Raw genomic sequence first — 23,868 nt, 5'->3', positions numbered from 1 at the left:
TCACTGTCCAACTTCACTCCCCGAACCAACTTTTCTTCTTCCTCGTTTATCCCTTCTACTTCCGTTCTCCGCAACAATCTTTCCTCGCATGTATTTCCGAAGATCTACAGAATTGAAGTCCAGTGTGAATCAACAAGTGCCGCAGCAGAGTGGTCAAACGCGAAGGGTAGTAATGCACTACAGCTTCTAATGTCGTTCGTGTCTGGAGTCACCATTAATAATAATTACAGAGTCCCGCTTTTAAAATCTCACTGACCAAATTCGACCCGGGGCTTTTCTTTGGGTGTTGGTCACTATACTGTAGCAAACGACTTTACGAAGATCGTTTAATATACATTTTCTCGCATACTCCGGGGCGACCAATGGGGTGTAGAACAAAATTCATTTCAAACGCGCGTACGTACTACTGCATCCTCGCATTTGACCCCACGGCTACCGTTTGAATTACTGCCGAATCGAAATATTTTCCGACTACACTTTTAACAGTTCAATGGGACAAGATTGGCTCACGTGCAAAGAGGCAGTCTCACAGAATCGATGGCCATCGAAAAATCAAAAATGACTTATGATGGGATAGATAAAAAAAAAAAAAAAAAATGCAGCATTCCCATCGATGCTTCTCCACCGATACTTCCTAGCACTTCATCGATATTTCCTATTAAAAAGAAGAATTCTGAAATCCTGACAAGAGGAAGAGAAGGCGAGAGAAAGGCTTTGTGTTAATAAGTGCGGCCTGTCTGTCATCCACTTCCAAGAGCCACGAGCTGTAATTAGAGTTGGCAAAAATAAATAAGCAACAAAAAGTAATCCACTCAGTGTATGTCCAATGACGAACCCCGCTGCGTCAACGACTTCCTGTCATCTCCCGCCGCCTGCCGATGTTTTCCCGCCTTCCGCCAACGCGCACCCCAGCAAGGTGGCGGGAGGGTGCCCGTTCGGACTAATCGATGTTACCAAGGCAACCATGAAAGCTGCACGTGCAGGTGTCACGAATACCGCGACGCGCGAGCGAGCCTCTGTAGACTTCGAGTGAAAGTCTCCCCCCCGTCCCCTCATCTGCCCTCCCCACCCAATAGTAATACAGTGCACGCTGTGGTAAACGCTAATCACGCTCGCATGTCTTCCGCGCGAGACCACGAGATGCACCGCTATGCCCAGATAACGGGATCGGGCAATCGGTCGTCTGCTGGTCGGATTTAAAGGCAGTCAGTCGTACGAAGTGCTCGTCAAACTAAGTGTGGTTGGTTACGCCAGCTGGCGATCAGCTGTGAATATCCCTGTTTACGGTCGCCCCCGCTCTGCCTCCTTCGAAGAAGTGCGTGATGGACTAATTCCGAAGAAACTGAGAGAGCGTCTGTGTGATCCGCCCTCATCTCGAGCTGCTTCCAACATGCCACGCGTGTTCCTCATCAAGGGAAAACGTTCTGGACTTTTGAAACCGCACCCGGATCAAGTCCATTGTCTCGGCTCCGCAATCCACGGCGACAAGACGAAAATCAACGCGAAAGACGACACGTGTTCGAACACCTCCGTCCACTTCAGAATGGAGCACCCCCTCGCTCCTGTAGCAACAGGTAGGACAGATCCCGTTCTGCTATTTACGATCGATTCGAGGGATTTTTTTATTATTTTCTAATTGTACGCTTTGTTGTCATGTAACTGATAAGCGATGCGATCAACATTCAAACTGGCGCGTTTTTATAGAAGCCAATCTGAACTCGAATAATTAATGAGGAAAAATGTCGTTTTAACTAAATTACTTCAAGTTCCATACATTTCTTCCACAAAGGGGAGAAACATATCTTCTGCCGTAGGCGAACGTAACGACGGTTTCTTCTTTGAAACGTCCAGAATGAGGAAAGTCAATGAAGATGGACAGCTTCATCACACGATCCCATCGGACATTTTCACACCGTTTCCGAAAACTGGGCATCAACAATAAAAAAATACTTCTGCTCCTCCCCATCAATGTCATCGCTTTTTTTTTTAAACCACGAGACCGACTGAGCTCAGAAGCGAACAAAGAAATTTGATGAAATAAGTGAAACTCCCTTAATGACGGCAATTTATTTCAATGAGCCGTGCAAACTTTGAATCTAATCAGATTAAGCTCCCTGATGTCCGCCTTTGCCGTTTTCACAAAAGAACCGCGAAATATTCAATTATAATATTGCGCCGCTCTAAGATCAATCTTGCAGAACAGTGTTTTGTGGAAGGCGCCACCGGTGGTTTTCCACATCTGCGCCTTAGTACTTTGTGAAGAAGTACAGAACTTCTGCAACAGCCAGAAAAAGTGTAATGTCTGGTTTTTGTCAGAGTAGTGTTGTTGTGTCTGGCTTCTTGGCCCCTAGTGGGACCCCGCGTAGCCCCTGCAGTCGCATGATCCAGCTATGCAAGAAAAGTAACTACGAAAATATGAAGATCTTTAGAAATTGTCTGATTATCTGAATTCGCCGAATGAAAGAACTCGCAGATGAAGCTTTCATTTCTAATTTGTTTTTCAGCAACATTTATTTCATTAATCACTTTTAATTAATACACTGGGACAGAAAGGAAGGGAGGGAAGAGAAATACAGCCATGATAATCCAGTTTTTAATTTAAATTTATCCAACAACGTCCCTTTTCACATAACCAATTCAATCTTACTGTTTTCTCCACTCGGATGAGTTAAAAATAAAAGTGAGGTACATTTTATAGCTCAAAAACAGTTCGGTCAAATGACTGACATTTTAATTCAACAAAATTCAGTGAACAAATATGTAATTCGAATTTCCAGATTGTCCTTGAACTTGTGTCCTTGAAATGTTCTTTAAACTGGCCAAACAAATAAAAATAGCAAAACTCAAGATCAATGAAGAATCAAATTCATCGGAGTTTCCGATATTGTGGTGGGGGGGGGGATGTATTTTGGATTTCAGGTTGGCCTGATCTGGCAACGTGGAGGCAACTTCTAATTGGAAAGACAATCCTCACTTTCGACCGAATCACCGACTAATATCCTATTTACGAATACCATAAATTACATTCAAATTGATACGTTTTTCTTCTAAGTTCAACGCACCAGGAGCACCTCAAACATTGCTTCTACCAAGCTAGTGTTAATCCGCTACATTTAAATGAACAGATCGTGACACCAGTTTCTCAATAAATAAGCAGTTATCATACTGTGGCACGCATGCTGCAGCGAATTTAATTTCATTAACTCCTTCAGTAAAACAGTTAAATTCTAATAACACCTCGTTGCCAAGCAGCTGCTGCCACAGCCAATATTGCCAGTTTTATATCCCAGAATGCATGCTAAGACAGCGCAATGAAGGTATATGGTAATAAATGTATACTAAGAGTAGTTATATCTGCGAAAAATGAAGATTCGCTGGTCACCCTCAATACATGATGCCTTTTGTCAGATTGCCAATATGAAGCAGTGTCGCCGATGTCAGAATCCTCCAATATCAGAATTGCAAATCAGTTGTATTGGAAGTGTTGTCTGGAAATGGCACAAAATCCATATTTGTATTATTTGACCATCGTGCCATGCGTGCTACACTATACTCTGGTGACCATTACACGTGGAAAGGTGCCCACAGTATATCATCCGACACGACACTTTGCACAACATTAAGATGCGCGAAAAGTGGACTGTATCCGGGCACGAACTGTTCTAAGAAATAAATTGCGCCATCAGTTGACTTGTTTATCAGAATCCTCCAATATCAGAGCCCATGTTTTGGAAGATTCAGAGTGACGTAAATATCTTTTGCTGTCCCAAATGCGTTTATTATTTCAAAAAATAAAAAAAATTGTACGGATGAACATTTTACATTCAATAAGAAACCAAAAAATAATGACCAAAAGATCTTAATTAATTGTTTCTTTTGCTATTTGAAGAAACTGGAACCATTTTAGATTTATCGTAAATCTGGAGACAAGACGCAGCAAATACCGAATTAATTTTCGGTTATTAAATAACAATCGCGCATTTTTTAATAACAGAAACCACCATGCGCAGTAATTTCAACTGTAGAAATTGTTCAACGCGCTCTTTGAACGTTAAAAGATCGTTGAAGCTTCGTAGAAAATCTTTGGAGGAACCAAAAATTCTTTTCTTTCAGGTTAAATTGACACTACATGAAATAAATTGGCAGAAAATTCAATTTTGGGGTGTCTTCTTACATCTCCAGTTCCCCTGCCTCCTAAGGAAGGAAGCCTTCCTCTGGTACTGTTGTTTTGTGGTGGAAATCAAAGATAACCTATATCGTACACAAAAAAAAAAAAAAAAAAAAAAAAAAATCGTGCCGGGGACGAACTGTTAACGTACACGCGAATATTCAATCATCAGTTGTGGCCATCAGGAAGATGGTTCGTCCTGCACACTGTATCAGCTCATAAGGTGGTATCGCCCACAAAAGCAAACCTTCAAATGGCTGCGCAGAACTCATGATTCCTAAATACTTAAGTATTCAACGCTTTCCGAAGAAACTGCTTCATTGATTTCAGCAAAACAAGACTTTGAAGAAAACTTAGTTTCTTTAGTCTATTCTAATTTTTTCCGCGCAGTTAGTTCTGGAATTTGAGACGCAAGTTGTACACACTATTAAAATTAGTTGGTTCTTCTGAGTTTTCACCGAACCAACCAATGGCACGAGGCCTTAATATACATTTGCTAAAAAATATTTGTTTTGCGGGATAAAAAACTTCATTCGAGATATTCACTCAATAGATATGATTATATCTTCACACTGCATGGAGAGGACCTCGATTTTACGAAGTTTTAGTGAAGCTTCTTTTGAACACCATTAGTGTGGTAATCAGTTTCGGTAGAAGGTTGCTTGTGTTTTTCTTCCTCCCAAAAACTTAGGTTTTCATCCGATAAAACACGTAAACATACCGAAATGTGCAATTTAGACATGATGCCTCATAGCCTTGCTTTCCTCATAGTTCTTTATTTTATACATACTTCCCCCCCCTACAGGTTTCCATTTTAATCTGAGGGAGGGGAACACGGGTGTACGTTCCCCAAATGCCAAAGCTCTTGTAATAGGGCGCCTTCGTAGCCAGGTGGGAAGGAGCAGCAGTGCGTAGCACACGCTTCTTGATTAGACCGGGGTTCGAGCCCGTCACCACCAAATACGGAGGATGCGGAAAGGTCAGGGAATGACCACCGCATATCACGGAGCAATATGGCCTTAGTTGCTAATGCTCCTAAAAACCAAATAACAATAACAACATAACTCTTGTAATAGTCTGTACCGGTGTGTTAACTACAGCATAGTTAAGACTAGTAATAATCTTAATTTTGTTTAATTCTGGCATTATGCAAAAAAAAAAAAGAAGAATTAAGCGTGTTCTTTTCAGTTAAATACATAGAGGGAAAATTTGAACACTCAATCTTCCAGGTAAGAATTTTCAAACCCTTTTTTTATTCAACCTGTTTAGTATGGAAAGTCAATGCCTTCTTTAATACAACTCAATTTTTTTTTCTGGATGATCGAGATCAGAATAATCGGGATGAAACTATTTTTGTAAACCAATTCTGGATAAAAAGTTGTTTTAAAACAGAAACAGTATTAGAAACACGAGTCTTGCATGAGATCTGACCGAAGAAAGTCAGCATGCTGCAGACATACGAGTGTAAACCATCCCAAGAATCCAAACAGTATTTCAAACACGTTTTATAAAATAACTGCTGGCTATGATTATTCTTTCTGGCTACACACTTGCTTTTAAAATGTTATATTATAGTGGAAACATGGAAATTTATCCTGGAATCTCAGTAATAAAAACATTTTTTCAAGTCATGTGATCAGCAATTCGGACTATTTCTTCCTTTCTTTCTTTAAGTGAAAACATAAAACCGCCACTGAAATGTTCTCTTGGTTGCAAGAACCATGCCATGAATAAAAACTAAGTTTGGGGAGTCCGGTCACGGCTATTTAAAGAAGCATTGCTGAATATCTTTACCGTTTGCCCAAGAAAATATGACCCTAGTGGTCTCCGGTTGTCATACAAGAAATATATCAAGACTCCACTGCCGAGTGTTAGACAATAAAAAACCCGGAGGACAGAAAGCAGGCAGCACAACAGTTTGAGTGACAGGTGAAAATGCTTCTTGGCTTATTCTGCATTTTTTTCTATTTCTTAGATTTTGACAGATTGGATATATCAGCACACGTCAGTCATCGAAGTGAACAAATAAATCCTTCAGAGTAGGAGGGTAACAACATCTACAGAGAAGTGGGCGTTATCCCCTCCAATCAATGAATAATTTGTGTTATCTGAAATCCAGTGCACCTGAGATGAGTTTAAAAAAAAGAGCAGTATTGGACTGAAATGAAGATTAGATTTTTTATTTGTTATTCAGATACGATAATACATTGGTGGACTACTTTCCAACAACGTAATCGCAGATAGAGGTTGTGAACGGCTATTCCCTCCAAACTAAGCACCATCAGACCTTTTGGGACGTGGAGCATTAGTCTGTTTAATAAACGTATGGTCCTGAACCATAAAGTTGCACTACTGCTGAAAGAACAGCATTATCGAAGATGTTAACAATGTCCCTCCTTCTGCAAGGAACCGGCCACAAAAGCCATCGGCTGAATACTTTTCTACGAAAAGTAGGGACACAGACTGTTTCCACCATGCTTCATTTGGGATGGCGTGCTTTTCGAAATGCTCTCTAGTAATCGCACGTCCAAGTTCTTTCTTCTGATGAAAATCAGAATATATCGAGCTTCATTCCGAGAAATCTTTTTCATTTCTCTGGAGACCAATTTCTTTAAACATAACCCCACTCCATTTCTGTGCATTAACTTTCGCAATGAACTGCTTGTTGGGGAGCTCATCCATGAAAGCCGCTGTTACTGCAACGCTCTGTGTAGCATCCACTGACAACTGCTTTTTTACGTCCCCAGGTCTCTTGAATGATGCTTGGACAAAGTGGAATAGCTTTCCTAACAATACAACCGATCTCAAATTCCCCTGGTCGATGCTCAATGTTGAGAAGCTCTGAAATCATTTGTACGCTTACAACATCCACCACCCAATCACTATCAAATTCGCCGAGCTCGTCTCCGCGAGGCCCAACTTTGTGCTGTTTAGTGTCTCAATATAAATGGATATTTCATAGAAAAAAAAATGCACATGTAGAAAAATAGCACATAACAAAATAACATATCCTGTAATAATATGGAGGTACAAGATAATGGATTTTGTTATAAAAGTCCTGCGGAGTGCTGTGGCAGATGCCCAGCTCGAGGTTATGACGGGTTGTCGATCCACAGCTGGAGTGCTGAAAACAGGCACAAAGCAGCAATGGTTGAATGGATCAGTCCACACATTTATGATGACGAGTCATAAATACGCGTCACGTTAGTGTCGGCAACCGATGCCTAGATTTCAGCTCCGTGCAGGATTCCAGCATAGAGGAAGGTGATTATGTATTTGCAAGCTAGCACAGCACCACAAACGTGGAGCTGTCAATCCGCTAGCTAGAGCATCCGACAGAATTTGGTGTTTTTTCGACATGATTGTGAAATCGTAACTTGGGATCGAAGACCATGCTTAAGTCTGTGTGTACAGGCAATTTAGTACCTTTGATCCGTCAATAGTATCTACGGCTTCTGTTGGATTACTTTTCAGTGGGAAGGTAACCTAAGCATATTTAGATGCGTTTATGGAGAGCCAAAAGCATTTGAAATAGTTTTCGAGGTCGCCAAGAATTGCACAGCTGTTAACGTTGGTATGTTACTGTCTCCTGGATAGATTCGGTTTAAATCTTTAAATCATCGACATAACAGATAACGTTTGGCCTGTTCTCAATTAAGGGCACGACGATTGCTGTGAATCCAATAGTGCCCCTCCGTCCCTTGTGATACCCCTGCGGTTAGTAGTTCTTGAGATATTACGATCGCTAGCCCGGAGGATTACGGTTCTGTTGCGAAGAAGGGAACTGATGAATCACAGATCCATCACTGTTCTCCATGGATTTCAAAATATTTTTTTAGAAGAGGGTGAAGAGTACAGGAATTTGAATGGTATCGAAGGCTGCTTGGAGGTGTATGTGATGGTAGATCTGCCAGTGACTGCATCATATATCTGTGGAGGCAGATGCATGTTAGGATGGGAAGCAAGAGACTTTCTCTAAAAGCTTTAACAGACTTGAAAACAGGCTAATTATTGACTGATGGTGTTGACTACATGAGATTTTGAGATGGGTTTTATTGTGTAGCAAATGCTACACAATAAAAACAAACAACTCCCCCCCTTCTGTGGAATCCACACAGGGGGAAAGTTGTGCTTGGAGAGATTTAATTAAATATTGTGGTTAAGGTATCGGCAAAGTAAGGGCTAAGACACAGTATAGCTGGAAACTTAGTGGGACTACACAAGGGGAGAGATTCAGTACTTTTGGTAATAGTGCGAATAGTCTTTAGTCTCAATCTGTTTTATTTTATATATATTTTATGAAGTGCGAACTTAGCGGTAAATAAGTATTTCTTACAATGAGTGAAGAAAGCCATCGATTGGGGAATCTTATTATCCTCTATTATAGGAGTCAGGGATAATCCCGACTGATTAATAACCATTGCATTTATTGCAGTTAATATTTGTCAATACAGTATTTGTAATAACTGCTGCTTGTTTAACCTCACTGTGGCTGTTGGACCCATCAGATGAACGTTCTCATGAAGTTGTAGCTGGCTTGCTGAAGGAGGCTTCCGGCTGGCTGAAAAAAATCTAGCTGTTTTAGTCCATCACTGGTCGAGATCAAGCCTTAGGAATGCTGCTGGTGTGCAGGAATTATACATAGGTTTGCCTTTCTTGAGGGTTGCTTCTAGATGCTCCTTGTTGGCTGCATCTTTTTGGTATGGTCCTGAACCATAAAGTTGCACTCCTGCTGCAAGGACAGCATTATCGAAGATGTTAACAATGTTGTTTCTGCAAGGAACAACATTGTTAACATCTGAAGGAGACTCTGGAGCGCGAGAAGGCAATTCTCTCTTGCATGCTACCATATTGTTTCCACTTAATGTAGAGAAGCTGTTTGGTATAGAAACTGTCGTTCAATGGTGGTGTCCACCAGGCTTTAGAATGTTCAGTGATGGTGATTTTCTTGGAGACAGCTTAGTTGGGAATTATTTGAATCCATTTAGTTAGGAGATTTATTGTTAGGCTGGGATCACAACACTGAAAACAGTTCCCTGGAATAGCTGAGGCTTCAAGACAGCGCGCAGTGTTTAAATATGTTGGTTCTGTTATGGTTTTTACTGTCCTTTGACTGGTCTTATTGAAGTTAGGCAAGGGGTATGCTGAAACGAATGATGGGTTCGTGATCAGACTGGAACTGCTCTTCGGCGCATCCTTCAACGCCTGTAAAGAAAGCAAATACCATGTCAAGCAAGTAGATACTTTTTTCCTGTTGAGGGTCATGTTTAAAGTCTTGACGAGCCAGGCCAGTTGATCAGCCTGTCTATCACTTGTAGATTCCGAACAGTGGCACATATATAAAAGCAATGTCCACTAAGGCACCATGGCATTTTAGAGTAAAAAGTACAGCATGAAAATTATGAGCTACAATCAGCATAGTATGATTGTTCGGAGTTGAAGAGGAAGGCGGTGCCACCTCCTTTGTGATCATCTCTGGAGGCACAGTATAGCTGGAAACTTACTGGGACTTCAAAGGGGAGAGATTCGATAATTTTGGTAATAGCGCAAATAGTCTTTAGTTTTAATCTGTTTTATTTTATACAAATTTTATGAAATGCGAACTTAGCGGTAAATAAGTATTTCTTACAATGAGTGAAGAAAGCCATCGCAAAGGTAGTCTCAACATGCTATCGGCTAGTTTTATCCCGATAGTGGACACAGATAGTAATAGCCATAACTTCCAGATTAATAATTAAAAACTGCTGTTCAAGTTTCAAAGAAAACAGTTAACTGAAAACGCACCAACCATAACCCTAGTCCGAATATCTGAAATCAAAGATTTGTCATTTGAGTACCGGTTTTAAAACGCGAAAAAAACAGGAATTCTCTCAACGGCGTTTGATATATAATGGTTCTAACAGAAAAGTGGCTTACAGTATATTTTTGAATGTCTGAAAAATGTCCAGGAATTGCTCCGAACAAGATTAAGTTGTGTTGTGGTTGATAAATAATTTAATTTTCATGGGGTGTTGAAAAATAAAATGACAAACGAACAAATATATCATTACCTTAATTTGTGCTGGACGCCACGACAAAAGCATTGAAAATATGGGACTTAACCATGTAGAGCTTGTCGTCGAAGAATAAGCATTAGTCATTCGTTCCCAGATGAATAACTTGTTTGCTGAATAGTTCCTGGTTTTACTAGTTTACTGTATTCTATGTATGATGGCCAGAAATGCAATATAACGTCATCCAAATGTACACGCTTTCAGTAAAGTACGTAGGGATAATATAACTAGGATTAAAATTTGCTCGACCGTGGCTAAACGTGCCATGGATTGCAAACAGCACTCATATGTAACACTTTGAATATTGGGCGAAAGTGTAATCTCCATTTCGGTGAAAACGCGTGGAGGGGTTTGATTTCCTGAGACAGAGTCTCGGGAGTCCTGTATATTGCGAAGCATTTGTCTCAATGGACAGGAAGCATTCGTGCAAATATAGACATTTTAAATTAAAGGGTGACTCGGAAGAATTTTAAACAACGCATTAAAGTAAACAAATTTCCATCGAAAGTGGGTGAATGATTTTTCTTAAAGCGGTCTTGCAAATAAAATAAATTTACAACTACTCGATGTTAATGTTGGCGCTTCAACAGGTTGTCCAGTTCTTCCTTGACTATTTAAACTATCAACTTCCAAAACGACAGATGGAAGTCTGTTCCACCAATCACCTACCCGCTGGCTAAAGAGAAACTTCCGCACATCTATTCTACAACTGTCTTTTCTCAATTTGAATTTATGTCCCCTTAGGTCAGTAATCTGAGGAAGAATCCCGTCAGCATTGAGCTTGCTCAACGCTGCAATTTGCAGATCTTAAGCCTTTCTTGGTAGGAGACCTTCGTCCCGCTCACCAATTCACTTTATTTTATAGACTCTTCCGTAGTTAAGAAAAATCCAGAGAATATTCAGAGTCAGCACTTGTATTTGCTTATTTACGAGGCATCTGAAATTGCAAAATGTTTTTAAATGTAGCAGTTTAAGGAAACGTGCATAAGCGAAATACGAAGCAAAGAAAACAAATCAAATGGTACGCTGAAGGAATAAAACTGTTCAGAAAGAGAATTATGTCACGAGTGCTTGTTTAGATCCATGAGATTGAGTCTGGGATGATAAACATTGGACCTTTAAATCTGAAGGATGGGGACCGAGTGAAGTAAACAAGGGTTGCTAATACCCAAGAGTCTGAAGAGCGAATCAAAAGACAGCTATGGAACAAGTTAAAAAAAAAAAAAAAAAAAAAAACGGTGACATGAACTGTTTTTAATTTTTCATATGAGAGTATAAAATCGGTAGAATATAATGCATTCCTTCTTCAAGTATTAAAGAACTTGGTGAGAATGTTCAACGATAAACAGAAACCAGATTTCTGAAAACACTATTCGTGGATTTATGTAAATTTTCACAATCACATATAGAAAAGAATTCCAAATATTCCTTTCTCTGAACTGGTAGCTTTTATTGCTGAACTACTAACAGCCAAAATCGCAGCCCACGTTTGTATTTGTAGTTATTGCATGATTGGTGGGTTGGAAAGAATATACTCTCAAAATTTCGTGAGACATTTCAGAGTTGGTATTAACACAGCCACATATTGTGAATGAATTGAACGCCTTTGGGGATTAGACATGGTCAGAGCTGCTGCAATGATTTCATACTAGACTGTAGATGTTTGGTTTTTAGGAGCATTGGCAACTGAGGCCATATTGCTCCGGGGATATGCGGTGGTCATTCCCTGACCTTTCCTTATCCTCCGTATTTAGTGGTCACGGGATCGAACCCCGGTCTAATCAAGAAGCGTGTGCTATCTCTTGCTAACTGTGACCAGACTGACTGACTGATAATTAAGAGATAAAGAACGAGTGTGTCTTGGTCTCCAGCATTTGGCTGACACCAGACATATCGCAAATAGCAGAACAAACTTTGCCTTCACCACGAGTTGCCCTGGTATTTCAAACAAATGGCACAGCCTAAAGGTTAACACCGATCTATTTAAAAGAAACCATCCAATACACGAGTCCACTAAGTACTCAAACAAGCTGTCATGGTAATGTCCCACCTAAATAAATAGTAGATTAACCTTTTAACAATTCCATTTGTTTTAAAGTAGTGCAATATCGGAACAACTCGTCAAGACAAATTGTATCGCTGTGAGCGATAACACCATTACATTAACTGGGCAGTTTTAAATCCTTCTGGCCACAAAAACACATGGGGGAACAAGACAGTTCTCCTAATAACGCCAAACAGCATTAGCCATCTTAGAATTTTGATGCCCCTTGGATTTAGCTTCAATTATCCAAAAATAAAAAACTTATACACTGAGAGAGGTTGCTGTTGTGCAGCACGAGATAGGTATATAGCTCAGTTGAAATTTTACGATACTGCAACAAAAGAAAAATTTTAGTATCAAAGTCCATTCTCAACAACCATTTAAAGAAAATTCGAGATTCGCGAATACGAAGAAGTAAGGTGTGTTTATAAATAATAAATGTTGGACCGTATTACTAAAAAAAAAAAAAAAAAAATGCCTAATTTCGATTTTAATAAACTTCATTTGAAATCTGATTAGAGAACGAACAATTTGCAATTTTTGGTTGGCTATTCAGGTTTCAGAATCATTAATTATCAATATTTATAACCAAATTCAAAAATGCATATTAAATTGTCTACGTTGTGATTATATTGGTTTTTATGAATCAATGCTTTATTTATATTTTTTATAAAACAATTTTTAAAGAATGAAAAATACTTCAATAAGCAACACTTTTGTAAAACTGACTGATTAAATATAGTTCCCATTTCTAGTCTCAACTCAAAGGTAAATGCAGTCATCTTTTTTTTATAATGTTTCTTACTCTAAGGAAAGAAAACAGAAACATGAATGAGTCAATTCATTCTCTCTCCCCACGCAGGTACCACCACCATGTACGCTCCTTACGGTGCAGCCTACGGGTATGGTCTGACTCCCGCGTTCCATCCACCATATGGTCCGTACAGCGCCGTCTTGCTTCATTTCCTCTCTATGGCTCGACACACACCCGACGCTGACCCACCTGACGCCCAGGTCCCTTCAGACTTTCATAAAGATGTCCTCAAGGACTCCCCCATGGCCTCCGTCAGACCCTCCTCCTCCGTAGTGAAACCTAAAGTGACTAAACCTAAACCCATACCTTTGATGAAAGACAATATGGAGGTTGATAAATATGTTCAAGTACTGGAAAATGCGTCCAAAGAGCAAGTGGGCTTTTCCATTTCTGCAAATAACTACGCAGATAGCAACCAGTATTCGACAACATCCTCTCAGATTCTCGGGCTGTCATCACCAGTATCAGGAATGTATCAGGGTAAGAAATCTTTCATTTCAAATAGAGAAACAATTTACAGTATAAAAATATTTAAGTGAATGTTTATCTTTATGTGGAACAAACAAAACGAAGTCACTGTGGTTAATTCTAGCTAAGAGTTAAATCACGAATGATAATTACTGTATTAGTCTGTATAAAAGTATTATTCTCCGGACTACTACTTTTATACAGATGGTTTAGCTAACCAATGTATAAAACTAGTCGAAATGAGAACTCACGATCCAAATTAATAGCCGGTTTTTGGGAAAAGCACTGAAATAACTGCGTGTAAAATCGATCAAATGTAATAATCAGATGCCGGGAAATATCGATGAATTTGAACAAAGAGAGATAGTGGAGGTGATCTCTTAACTTTGTATTCTCCTTCAAGCGTCTAAAAGACAAAACCTAATCCACCAAAAAATGAAATTCATATTATTATGTTAACGACACAGACTCTTTTCACTTTTGGCTCATATCCGATGTGTTGGTTGATTGCTTAATGGCACAAGGGCTGCTAAGGCCATATTGTGCCTTATCCGATGTGTGTACGAGCTGAAAACCTTAAAAACTCAGGGGTAAACCATACTTGTTCTGCCTGAGATCAGCCAATCGCAGTATCCGCCATATGGCCTCCGTTGATAGTAGAGTATGGTTTTATTTTTATTTATTGTGTGTGGCCCCAACCAAATCACGGCAACTCCGTATGTTTATGCGCAGATACAGTAAAGATAAAGACCAATGGGTGTAGTATCGGGTTATGTTGTTCGTGTTCAGTGACTGGCCACTTAGCATAGCCCCCCCCCCCCCGCAGCAAGCTGTGGCTGTTTGTTATTTGGTTTTTAGGAGCATTAGCAACTAAGGCCATATTGCTCCGGGATATGCGGTGGTCATTCCCTGACCTTTCCGCATCTTCCGTATTTGGTGGTGATGGGCTCGAACCCCGGTCTAATCAAGAAGCGTGTGCTACGCACTGCTGCTCCTTCCCACCTGGCTACGGAGGCGCAGTAAGCTGTGGCAAAGTAGTCTCCATCCCTGACACGTGGAGCCGGGCCAGGAATCTATTGTTTTAGACCGATATTTGCGTACCAAGCCAAGATAGCTTGTCAACGTTTTAATGATAAAAAAAACACTACAGAAGTGTGATGAAGAGTATAGCAAGGACAAAAGATGAAAGAGAAAACAAGAAGACCAGACAGAAGAAGAATACAAAATACTCCACACAAGGAGTCAATAAGTCCAATCACCCTAACAGAAGCATTAAAGAGTCTCTGTCTGATCTCGTACGACGGAATAGTGGAAAGGGGGATTTCTTGAACCTACTATTTCATTTTCTCACTTTGATTTTTTAAACAAAAAAATATCAGAGGCAAAACATGAAGCCAGGTTTCACCGGTGAAGTTTTCGGTTACCCAGAACGATAGCTCGCAACTCCGAGGCTGTAAAATAAAACCCGCATGGGCAATAAACACATACGAAGTCAAATGTACGTTTCCAGAGTAATTTCCTTTACTTTGCATACACAAGAACCGAACCATCTGACTGCAAATCGCTATTTTGTTTACAAAGCGAAGAAACTTGGCCGCCAAGCACAGGACTCATCAGCTTTGATGAGTTTACTCAATAGGTCAGATCTGGACCCGGTCCTTGTATTGATGTGAGAATACGAATATTTGGTGTTCACAACGTATTACTCTTCCTGGGGAAGATCATAATAGTAATTTTTATTTGGGTAAGAACTTCGAGAAATGGAACTGACTTTTGGAGCAGCGTCAGATCGAGAAGAGTGGAGAATACGGGCAGGTAACGAAGGCTGGAAAGCTAATTAGAACACACGGGAGAAGGTCAGAATAATAGAAAGATCGCATGTTGCTATTCATTCTGTGTGCATCGCACAAGGAAGCTAATAGAAAGTGAACGCTGTACACGACTGTTATTGCTCACGAAGTTTTTATGGCTTCTGAAAGGCGTAATTTCCTTGGGTCATCTATCCACTTCCAGTACGAACCTTGGACTGAGCCTAACGCACACATGGCTGTTCCCACCGCCTGAGATAAGGTTATAGCTCTTCTCTAAGCGCCACTCCATAGATTGCTTGCGTTTTGAATTTCCTAACAGCGCCTTAAACTTTCGTGGGAAAATGTCTTGCACATCCTTCTGTCGTACAGTCCTGATTGATCCGCGTATCGACTGATAGGGGGTTAAGGGGGGAGGGACGCTGGTGGTACCAAGTACTTGTATCTCTTTACCTACCGAAGGAATAGCGAAGGGTGGATGCGTGTGTCTCGGATAAAATAATCTCTTGTTTCCGACACTGATCATGGGGTGTTTATCAGAAAACCAATAGAGCTGATCCCGTAGCAACGCCGGCGAAACTTGGCCAGAGAACGTGTTCTGCCAGACTAAGTCCGACTAGGTTTTGATGGTACGCTGAAAACACCCACCGAGTGATCTGTGCAACTTCACAGCTGTGTAAGCGGCCAGCCAAAATAAGAGGGAGCACGCAGAACATCATTAACTTCTATTAGATCGCTATCGGGGCTCTTTATTGATAATTATCGGAACATCGATGTCCACCGGGAAGAAAGCAGAAATAGGAACATTGTGTAACGTCGCTGATCGTTAGAATGAAACCAACTGAACAAATAAAGTGTTTAACTTGCTGAATTCAATAGACAAAATGTGTAAACAGATAAATGCCCGATAAAAGGGGGGAAGCGAAGATCGTGACAACTTATTGGTCACCGAGGCGACACGGAAACAGAGGTGTAGAACCTTGCCTTGCACATTCATAGAAATCTGCGATGGCAATGGCGAATAACACAAGAAAGGGTACCGGATTGGGCTGAACCACACGAGGCTCATCACCTGTGTACGCGAAGCTAAACGGCAGAACATCTGTTGGGAATTAATATTACGTTTAGTGTTCGTGTTTCTGGAAGCCAAAGTTGTAATAATATTGCCTACACACACGAAAATTGTTTCGCTTTTGAATGCGCGATTCACATATTGCAAGAATAAATAAGATAAATATAAATAAGATCTTTATTGTAAAGTTCATCGGTACACGCAGGTACCACGACCCTACAATACCCTTGACGGCATCGTGCCAGGGGTTAACAAGTGGCAGAGATAACATCGCTGGGATTATAAAGATTAAATTATAGGCAGAATATGTATATATATAAAAAAAAAAAAAAAAGAGTTCTTATAGCGGATAATATGGACTTGGAAGGAAAACTAATACAAAATAACACAAATTGTGATAACAAAAGATATTTTCCTTGAGTCCGGTTTTCTGCGAGTTTCTTGCCCAGCCAGAACGGTCTGAGATCAGTTGGTAGTTATGGAGACCATGTGCAGATCTAGGATAAGCCGTCTATACTTTTTATCATTTATGATTTTAAACAAGTCAGCATCCAGGGATTGAACCAGGTGGAGCTTCTAATAAGGAAGGAACCGATCTTTAAAATGTAGCCTCGAAGGAAGAGCAAGAAGCTTGGGATTGGAGCGAAGAGCTGGTTGGGGAATCAGCCAGCACACGGTTTTCCAAACGTTGAGTGCTGAGACTCTGCCGGTAATCATTTTTACGGTGAAGTCTTCTCTTCTCTTATGTCTTCTCTCATGCATTAATGCTGAAAATCTGGTTAAATTCAGCGCTTTGGCCATCGGTGTTGTACGCTGCTGTGATGGGAGATGACAGTTCCAGGTTGCCCACTTCAGGAGCCAGTATTCTGCGGCTTTTAATGGTTTAATTGTGGTGTCTGCAGCTGAGCCCCACAACTACAGTACACCTGCGAAAAATCATCATCCTGATAAACATTTTTATCAGGTTTATGTTCTGAATGTGTAGCAAGTGCGGCTTGGCAACCCACCGTTTCTTGTTGAATTTAGCACAGAGTTCTTCTATATGATGATGGAATCATAATATTCTGTCGAAGATCACACCCAGATCTCTTTGCTTTTGAACGCAGGGGATCAGGACTCCGTCAATCGCAGGCTGAATTATGGTTGGTATGGGTTTAAGTAAGTTTGGTTTTGTGTTGGGTATTCCAGCTGAAAGCGATAGGCAAATGGCTTAAATCTGGAAGAGGTTATTTAAGTAATTTAAGTTATTTTTTGTACTTTTCAAGCGAAACACATACATACATATATATATATATATATATAACCTGAAGTATACTTTTAGTTTGTGTGGTACAGGTGGTGCCCACACAATCCATAGTGTCAGTCGGTTTAGCACAGTACAGCGATTACTTTGTTTATTAACTTATTCTTAAATATCGACTCTCAATATACATTAAATGCAGTATTAAGGAGAAGCGACATCTATTAAACGCTAAAAGTAATTGCGAACTGCCTGCCTGTGTCTTAACGTTAACTTCTCCGTATGACCGCCTCACACAACGACAGCTGTATAAGAAGTCTAATTTCGGTGCATTTTATAAGCTACCCTCAGATATCATCTGAATCACTGATTTCTTCGAGTTAACTCTTTTCAGTTGATTATTCGGAAACTGTTCTCAAAGAATACGAGGATCACTTCACTGCTCGACTCAAGTGTTCAACACGCTGTGCAGGGCTGTTCAGAAGTTATATAAAATGATTTTTCCCAAATAAACTTCGCTTCTAGGTCACTTTCGCTGTAACCCTTCACCTTGTTCTTTCCTCCGAAATCAATGCACTTATCCTGACGTCTCTTCCATGGCCTGCAGAGAGCTGTTTTTGGATGTCTCCTTTAAAAAAAAAGCAGTGTGTCAGTGACTATGATGGCTGCCTCTCTGAGCTCGAAACGGTGGTCAAGAAGGCGTTCTCTCCTTGTTTTTGGGGAAAACTCAGGGCTGTATGATGTGTACTTCAGCTACACCATACAACAGCTGACTTCCTAATAGAAATTAGTCCCAACTTGATCTGCATTTTGAAGAACCTCCTTTCTTATGTGCCGTATATTCGTTGAGAAGGAAAGAAACGAAAGAAAAAGCTGCAACTGCTTCGACAGCCCACTTTTAAATAAATTTTCCGTTTATATTCCGGGACGACCACACGGTCGTCATAGGAGTTCACAAGATCGAGAGACTGCAAGAAACACCAGCATATTTATCAGTCACGGGCTTGAACCCCGGTCACTCGAAGCACGTCTATCCTTTCCCCTGACCACTCGGCTACGGCATGCTCTTCTCAAACTATCTCTTTAACAAATGATAAACACTTGACTGTGGCAAAACCTTGCCAACATAAGCCCCTCAACAATCTTAAGCCCAATGTTAATTCTATTTGCACATGGGCAACTGAAAGAGAGACTATTCTTGGTGCAGTGAATAATAACTAATAAAGCATACAAATTTAAGTTTTCAAATGTAACCCTTTTATCTATTAAAAAATCGTTGTTAGTCAGTCCATCATACTCCCGCATTTTCGATTAGCCGACTAAAAGCTTCCAATTTCTCCCAGAAAATTGAAGTTCTTTGAGTCCAGAAGAGTGTTCAATCATAAGGCGCGCTGATAAATCGCTTTTCTGAATATTTCCAATCATTTCTAATTCATTCAGGAGTTAAGACTTCTGGGTAAAAATCATCGTTTAGAAATTTTGATTAAGACTATTGGAAGAATTGCTGGATCACTACCCAGCACTACAGTACTCTGGGGAAGGGAGGCGGGGAACAAATACACGGCACCTCGGGATGGAAAATTTTGGGAAACAGAACTGCCATCGGGATAATACACGCAGAAGGCAGTTAATGCAGACACGTGACATTATCGATGCGAAGCGTATGACGAACCGGAATGGCATTCTGCCATATATCCACTGCCGAGGTGGTCAAAGAAGCAGTGTTAACTTTCGGTTGAAAAGAATTGTCGGATCACTTCAGTAGGCAGTGAACTAGCATCCGCCCTCGAGGGATCAGAAACATTGGATCCAATCAATAAAATTTTCCTTTGGATATTAGAAGTAGAAGATGTGTTATATTTTGTGTTTTACTTTTTTGAAACAATGCTTTCAAACTGTGTCCTTATTGTCTTTACAGGGTCACATACCTTTCCGCCCTGCATCAGTCCTTCGAGTGTCGAGAATACCCCGAATCTTCTCAACCTGCCTAGTCATCGCCTTGTTCAGGAAACCGGTCCAAAACACAAGGCCACTGACCGAGCGCTGTCCGATTACTCCATAGAGACCATCCTGAACCTGTCGCAGCACAAGACCGAGAGCCGGAAGCCAGAAGAACCCATCAATCTAGTCACTCGTCCGTATCCCACCCCCAGCCAAGATGTCGACTCGGACTTACTAACGAGCAACCACATCTCGCTGTCCGCCTTCTCCTGCATGAGATGCCACAAGACGTTCACCACCCCTCATGGGCTAGAAGTTCACGCTAGACGTTCACATAGTGGAAAGCGCCCCTTCTCGTGCCTCCTCTGCAACAAGAGCTTCGGCCACGAAATTAGCCTCGATCTGCACCGAGCCATCCACACCACGGAGCGCACATTCGAGTGCAAACAGTGCGGCAAACGTTTCAAGAGGTCATCTACCCTGTCCACGCATCTACTGATCCACTCGGACACAAGACCTTATCCGTGCCAGTACTGCGGAAAGAGATTCCACCAGAAGTCAGATATGAAGAAGCACACCTACATCCACACGGGTGAGTAAAGGGAGAATTCGCAAACTTACATTCTTGAAGATACAAGTTATTGTACACTTAATGAAAAATAAATACTTTATTCAATATCTAGTATTGTCAGTCTTGTCCGAAATTATAGCCCGTACACACCTTAGCATAGATTCCACTTGGTGCCTAAGAGTCTAGCTCCAAATTTGACCATTCTTTCATCACGATATTTGTCAGATGCTGTTTTGTGGTCGGCGGAGAACTGCGAAGCCGAATTGCCCTTTCACACACATCAAAGACATTCTCAACTGGATTTAGATCTGGAGAATTAGGCGATAAGGACGTTCCTTACCTAATTCTTAAATGTTCCTCGAACCATTCAAATACAATTTTTTCACGGTGGATAGTTGCGTTCCCACCTTGAAAGAGTCCATCGCAATCCGGGTAAAAATAAATCACTAGAAGATGAAGTTGGTCCAATACCAGACACAGATATTCATTGGAAGTAACACCGATGGTAACGGCCTTCTGCCGGTACGGGCGCACAGTATCCACATCAACAGGACACATCCCATACCATGATACCACATGTAGCTGCTTGAGTAGTGGACACAGGACAACCTGGATGCATAGCTTCATGAGAGTCACGCCCCACACTTTTAATCTACCATTGGTACAAAAGTGTAGATCGAGACTCGTCAGATCGTGTCCTTACGTTGGCGGCACCACTCCAATCGATTTTTTTTTTTTTTAAACAGAGAAGTGACATTCGCGTAGGCACACGACTACCAAATCCTTCAACTTCTGGAAAGTTCAAACGGAAATGGCTCTTTCCTTGGCTAAATTGAATTTTTCAGTCATTTGCTGCACAGTGGACCTATTCTGACATACAATTCGCTTTAAATCTCAGAGGTTTCGTTCTTGGAATACTGACTTTCTGCCTCATTTCTTCGTTTTAAAGCTTCATTTTTCATCATCCACTTATTGTATACTTTTTAGATGGTTACTTTCGACACACCAATGATTCCCTTGGTTTTTCTTTGTTTTCTCAGTCGTGGCTCCTTCTAAACGTGCTCCAACAATAACACCTTTCTGAAAATCCGAAAAATTCCCTGCCTTCCTCATGACCGAATCAGACTAAGAAACCACAAGAAAGCCTAGGGTATTCATCTGATAGCAAAGCACTTGCAATCATGCCAAGTGTGAAAACTGACATTTGCATATCATACGTTTAATTATCTGTTTACTCCAATTGCAAAAGTTTACTAATTTTTTGGCCAGTGAGTATTTTCTAGTCAAGTGAACCCCTATTTTATACAAAGATAGGAATATATTCCATCAATACTGCAGATGTATTTTAATACATTTTAGAACAGCACGAAAAAAAATTTCAGAGCCTCTTACCAAGTGATGATCACTGGCACAACTGTTGACTGTTTTCGGAAAGGGAGGGCCAAAATTCTTGGTTTCTTTACGAAACCCCACCCCTCCCTTTCAATGGAAAAAAATTCGATCTCAAGAGGGGCTCGGGTGCCTATGTAGATTGAAGGATCTCCAGATCCTAATCCGAGCAGCTGACATTTCTCTCCACTCCTTGAAAACAGTCGTCAGCTAAACTGGCAAAAGGATGGTGCTGGCCTCGACCTTTATCCTGCATTCAACTCATCCGAAGGTTATTCTATATCAGACGGGCCAATTCACGACGTCCTCTTCAAACCAGGTGCCTAGCTGGGATTGTGGCTTAGAGGGTTATCGACGTAGATTACGCAGAATCTATAAATTGTGTACAACGAACCAAACTTCTTGTTTGTATTTACATTAGGTTTGCGAGATTTCGCTCTATCACAGAAACTAAGGCTGCGAAACTCTTTATGAATAGCAAGGACCCCGAACGGCCACCCTAGTTGATATTTGGATCTCTGATTACAGACGCGATATAAATCGTGTCTCTAAACTTTGTCTCATAAAGGAAAAAGTCAGCGCTCTCTTTCATAGGGCTGAATCTTAAGTGTGGCCAGCTTACCAGGTGATTTCTTCAGATTCACACTCTTCTTTCCATATTTCATGGCCACAGTTGACTCGGAAACTTCAAACAGATTGTACGAAACGCCTCTTTAAAACTCAAATGCCCTCTGGACTCACACCAACTGCTACCGATGTTCGGATACTTATAACAGTACAATGCATTATAATACATTTTGATTTCACAGTTATTCCATTGCGTCTGATGTTACCGTTGAGTTTGAAGCTTCCTGCCATCTTAAGGAGAAATATTATTAGATCATTAGGAAGGAGTTAGAATCTAAGATTTTTTTTAATTAAAAATGTGTTTTAAAATATCACGCCACCATTTCTGATATTTTAGTGCGTGTGCCCGCGCGACAGCGAGAATAATGAACGAAATTAACCTAAAAATAATTTGTTTTTCTCTTCTTCCAGGTGAGAAGCCCCACAAATGCGGGGTCTGTGGAAAAGCCTTCAGCCAGTCATCCAATCTAATCACTCACAGCCGAAAGCACACCGGGTTCAAACCTTTTGCTTGTGAGCTCTGTCCGCGTGCCTTTCAGCGGAAAGTTGACCTGCGACGTCACCGAGAAACGCAGCATCTTGTGTCGCTAACAGATGACGTCACCCTCCTTAAGACTCATTCGACAGTGTACTCCAACAACTTGAAAGATAAGATTGTGCTGAACAGCAAAAGCGGAAACTATGAACTTGTGGTGCCATCTAGTGATAGATAACCAAAACCCAGCCGCGCTCTGAATGAATATTACACTTGTTTTCATAATTTGTTTTCTGCCACGAAGCCTTTCAGCGAGTATGTTAATTAAAGCTTGTTTATACTTATATAAATATATATATGCACATTAAATAGTAGTTTATTCTCTAAGACGCATTTTATAGTTTAAATAATAATTACTTTACGTTATTATTGCTATTACAGAAGCGAATTATTAAATGTACATTAAAAACAACTAATGGAAAAACTAAATGTATTTCTTTTTAATCGTGGTTCTGCAGCTGCAGTCCCATGTTCCATCAATTCTACAAACTGTTTATTTCCACTTAAATAAATATACAAAATGAATGATTCCAAATTGGAATGTTTCATTACATAAATATTCGGGTGGTACCTTTTGCTGTTAGCAGATATCACACAAAGTGCCTTCTCGTCCAAGCATCCCGAAAAGATCTTTTGAGACCACTGAATGTCGCAAATTATGCGTACACAAAGTCACTAATAAAAAGGAGGGCCAATATTTACGAGATCAAAGTTTCATTGCTTAATAATTAAAAAATTCTGGGCTTTGGGAGGGGAGATACGAAATATACCACATAGCCAAAAGTACTCGGACGCAATACCGCATGTATGCATTGTAAACCCTCCTGGACACAATTTATAACAACTTTCAGAAGGTGCAAGGCGGAATTCACACAACTCCTACCGCGGAGGAGTTGCCAAAATTAGTTTTAATAAGACCATGCCATTTTTGCCACAGCCTAATCCGGCATTTCAATTCTTCTAATGTGGGGTTCAGTGGGGTTGAGGTCTGAATTCTGAACCAGCCAGTCCAACTTTTCAACCTCGTTTTTTCGTAAACCAGTCCTGTGTGACATCGTGTTGTCATGCTGATAATGACAGGATCCGTTTCCACAGTAACATAATTGTCCTGAACGTCCAAGTAGATCACGGTTTCAAG

The 23,868-nt window shown here is 40.7% G+C and overlaps 1 protein-coding gene across 3 annotated transcripts in view; it reads left to right on the top strand.

Annotated features, from left to right (window-relative positions):
* LOC150089474 (uncharacterized) overlaps positions 1–22,980 on the top strand; it is a 106,855-nt gene extending 83,875 nt beyond the window's left edge. For 2 of the 3 annotated variants that reach the window (XM_090389510.1, XM_090389508.1), the window contains 3 exons: positions 13,128–13,559; positions 19,586–20,200; positions 22,607–22,980. In XM_090389510.1, the coding sequence (XP_090245636.1) occupies positions 13,128–13,559; positions 19,586–20,200; positions 22,607–22,908 (1,349 nt within the window). In that variant the 3' untranslated portion in view covers positions 22,909–22,980. Of the gene's footprint in view, positions 1–1,428; positions 1,575–13,127; positions 13,560–19,585; positions 20,201–22,606 lie in introns of those variants that run through there. The other variant, XM_090389509.1, reaches the window with a different exon arrangement.
* Positions 22,981–23,868: the final 888 nt, after the last annotated feature.

The sequence above is a fragment of the Mastigoproctus giganteus genome, chromosome 2 (assembly GCF_048544385.1).
Source record: "Mastigoproctus giganteus isolate SK-2022 chromosome 2, ASM4854438v1, whole genome shotgun sequence".
NCBI classification, from domain to species: Eukaryota; Metazoa; Arthropoda; class Arachnida; order Uropygi; family Thelyphonidae; genus Mastigoproctus; species Mastigoproctus giganteus.
This window is presented reverse-complemented; position numbering and strand designations above follow the sequence as displayed.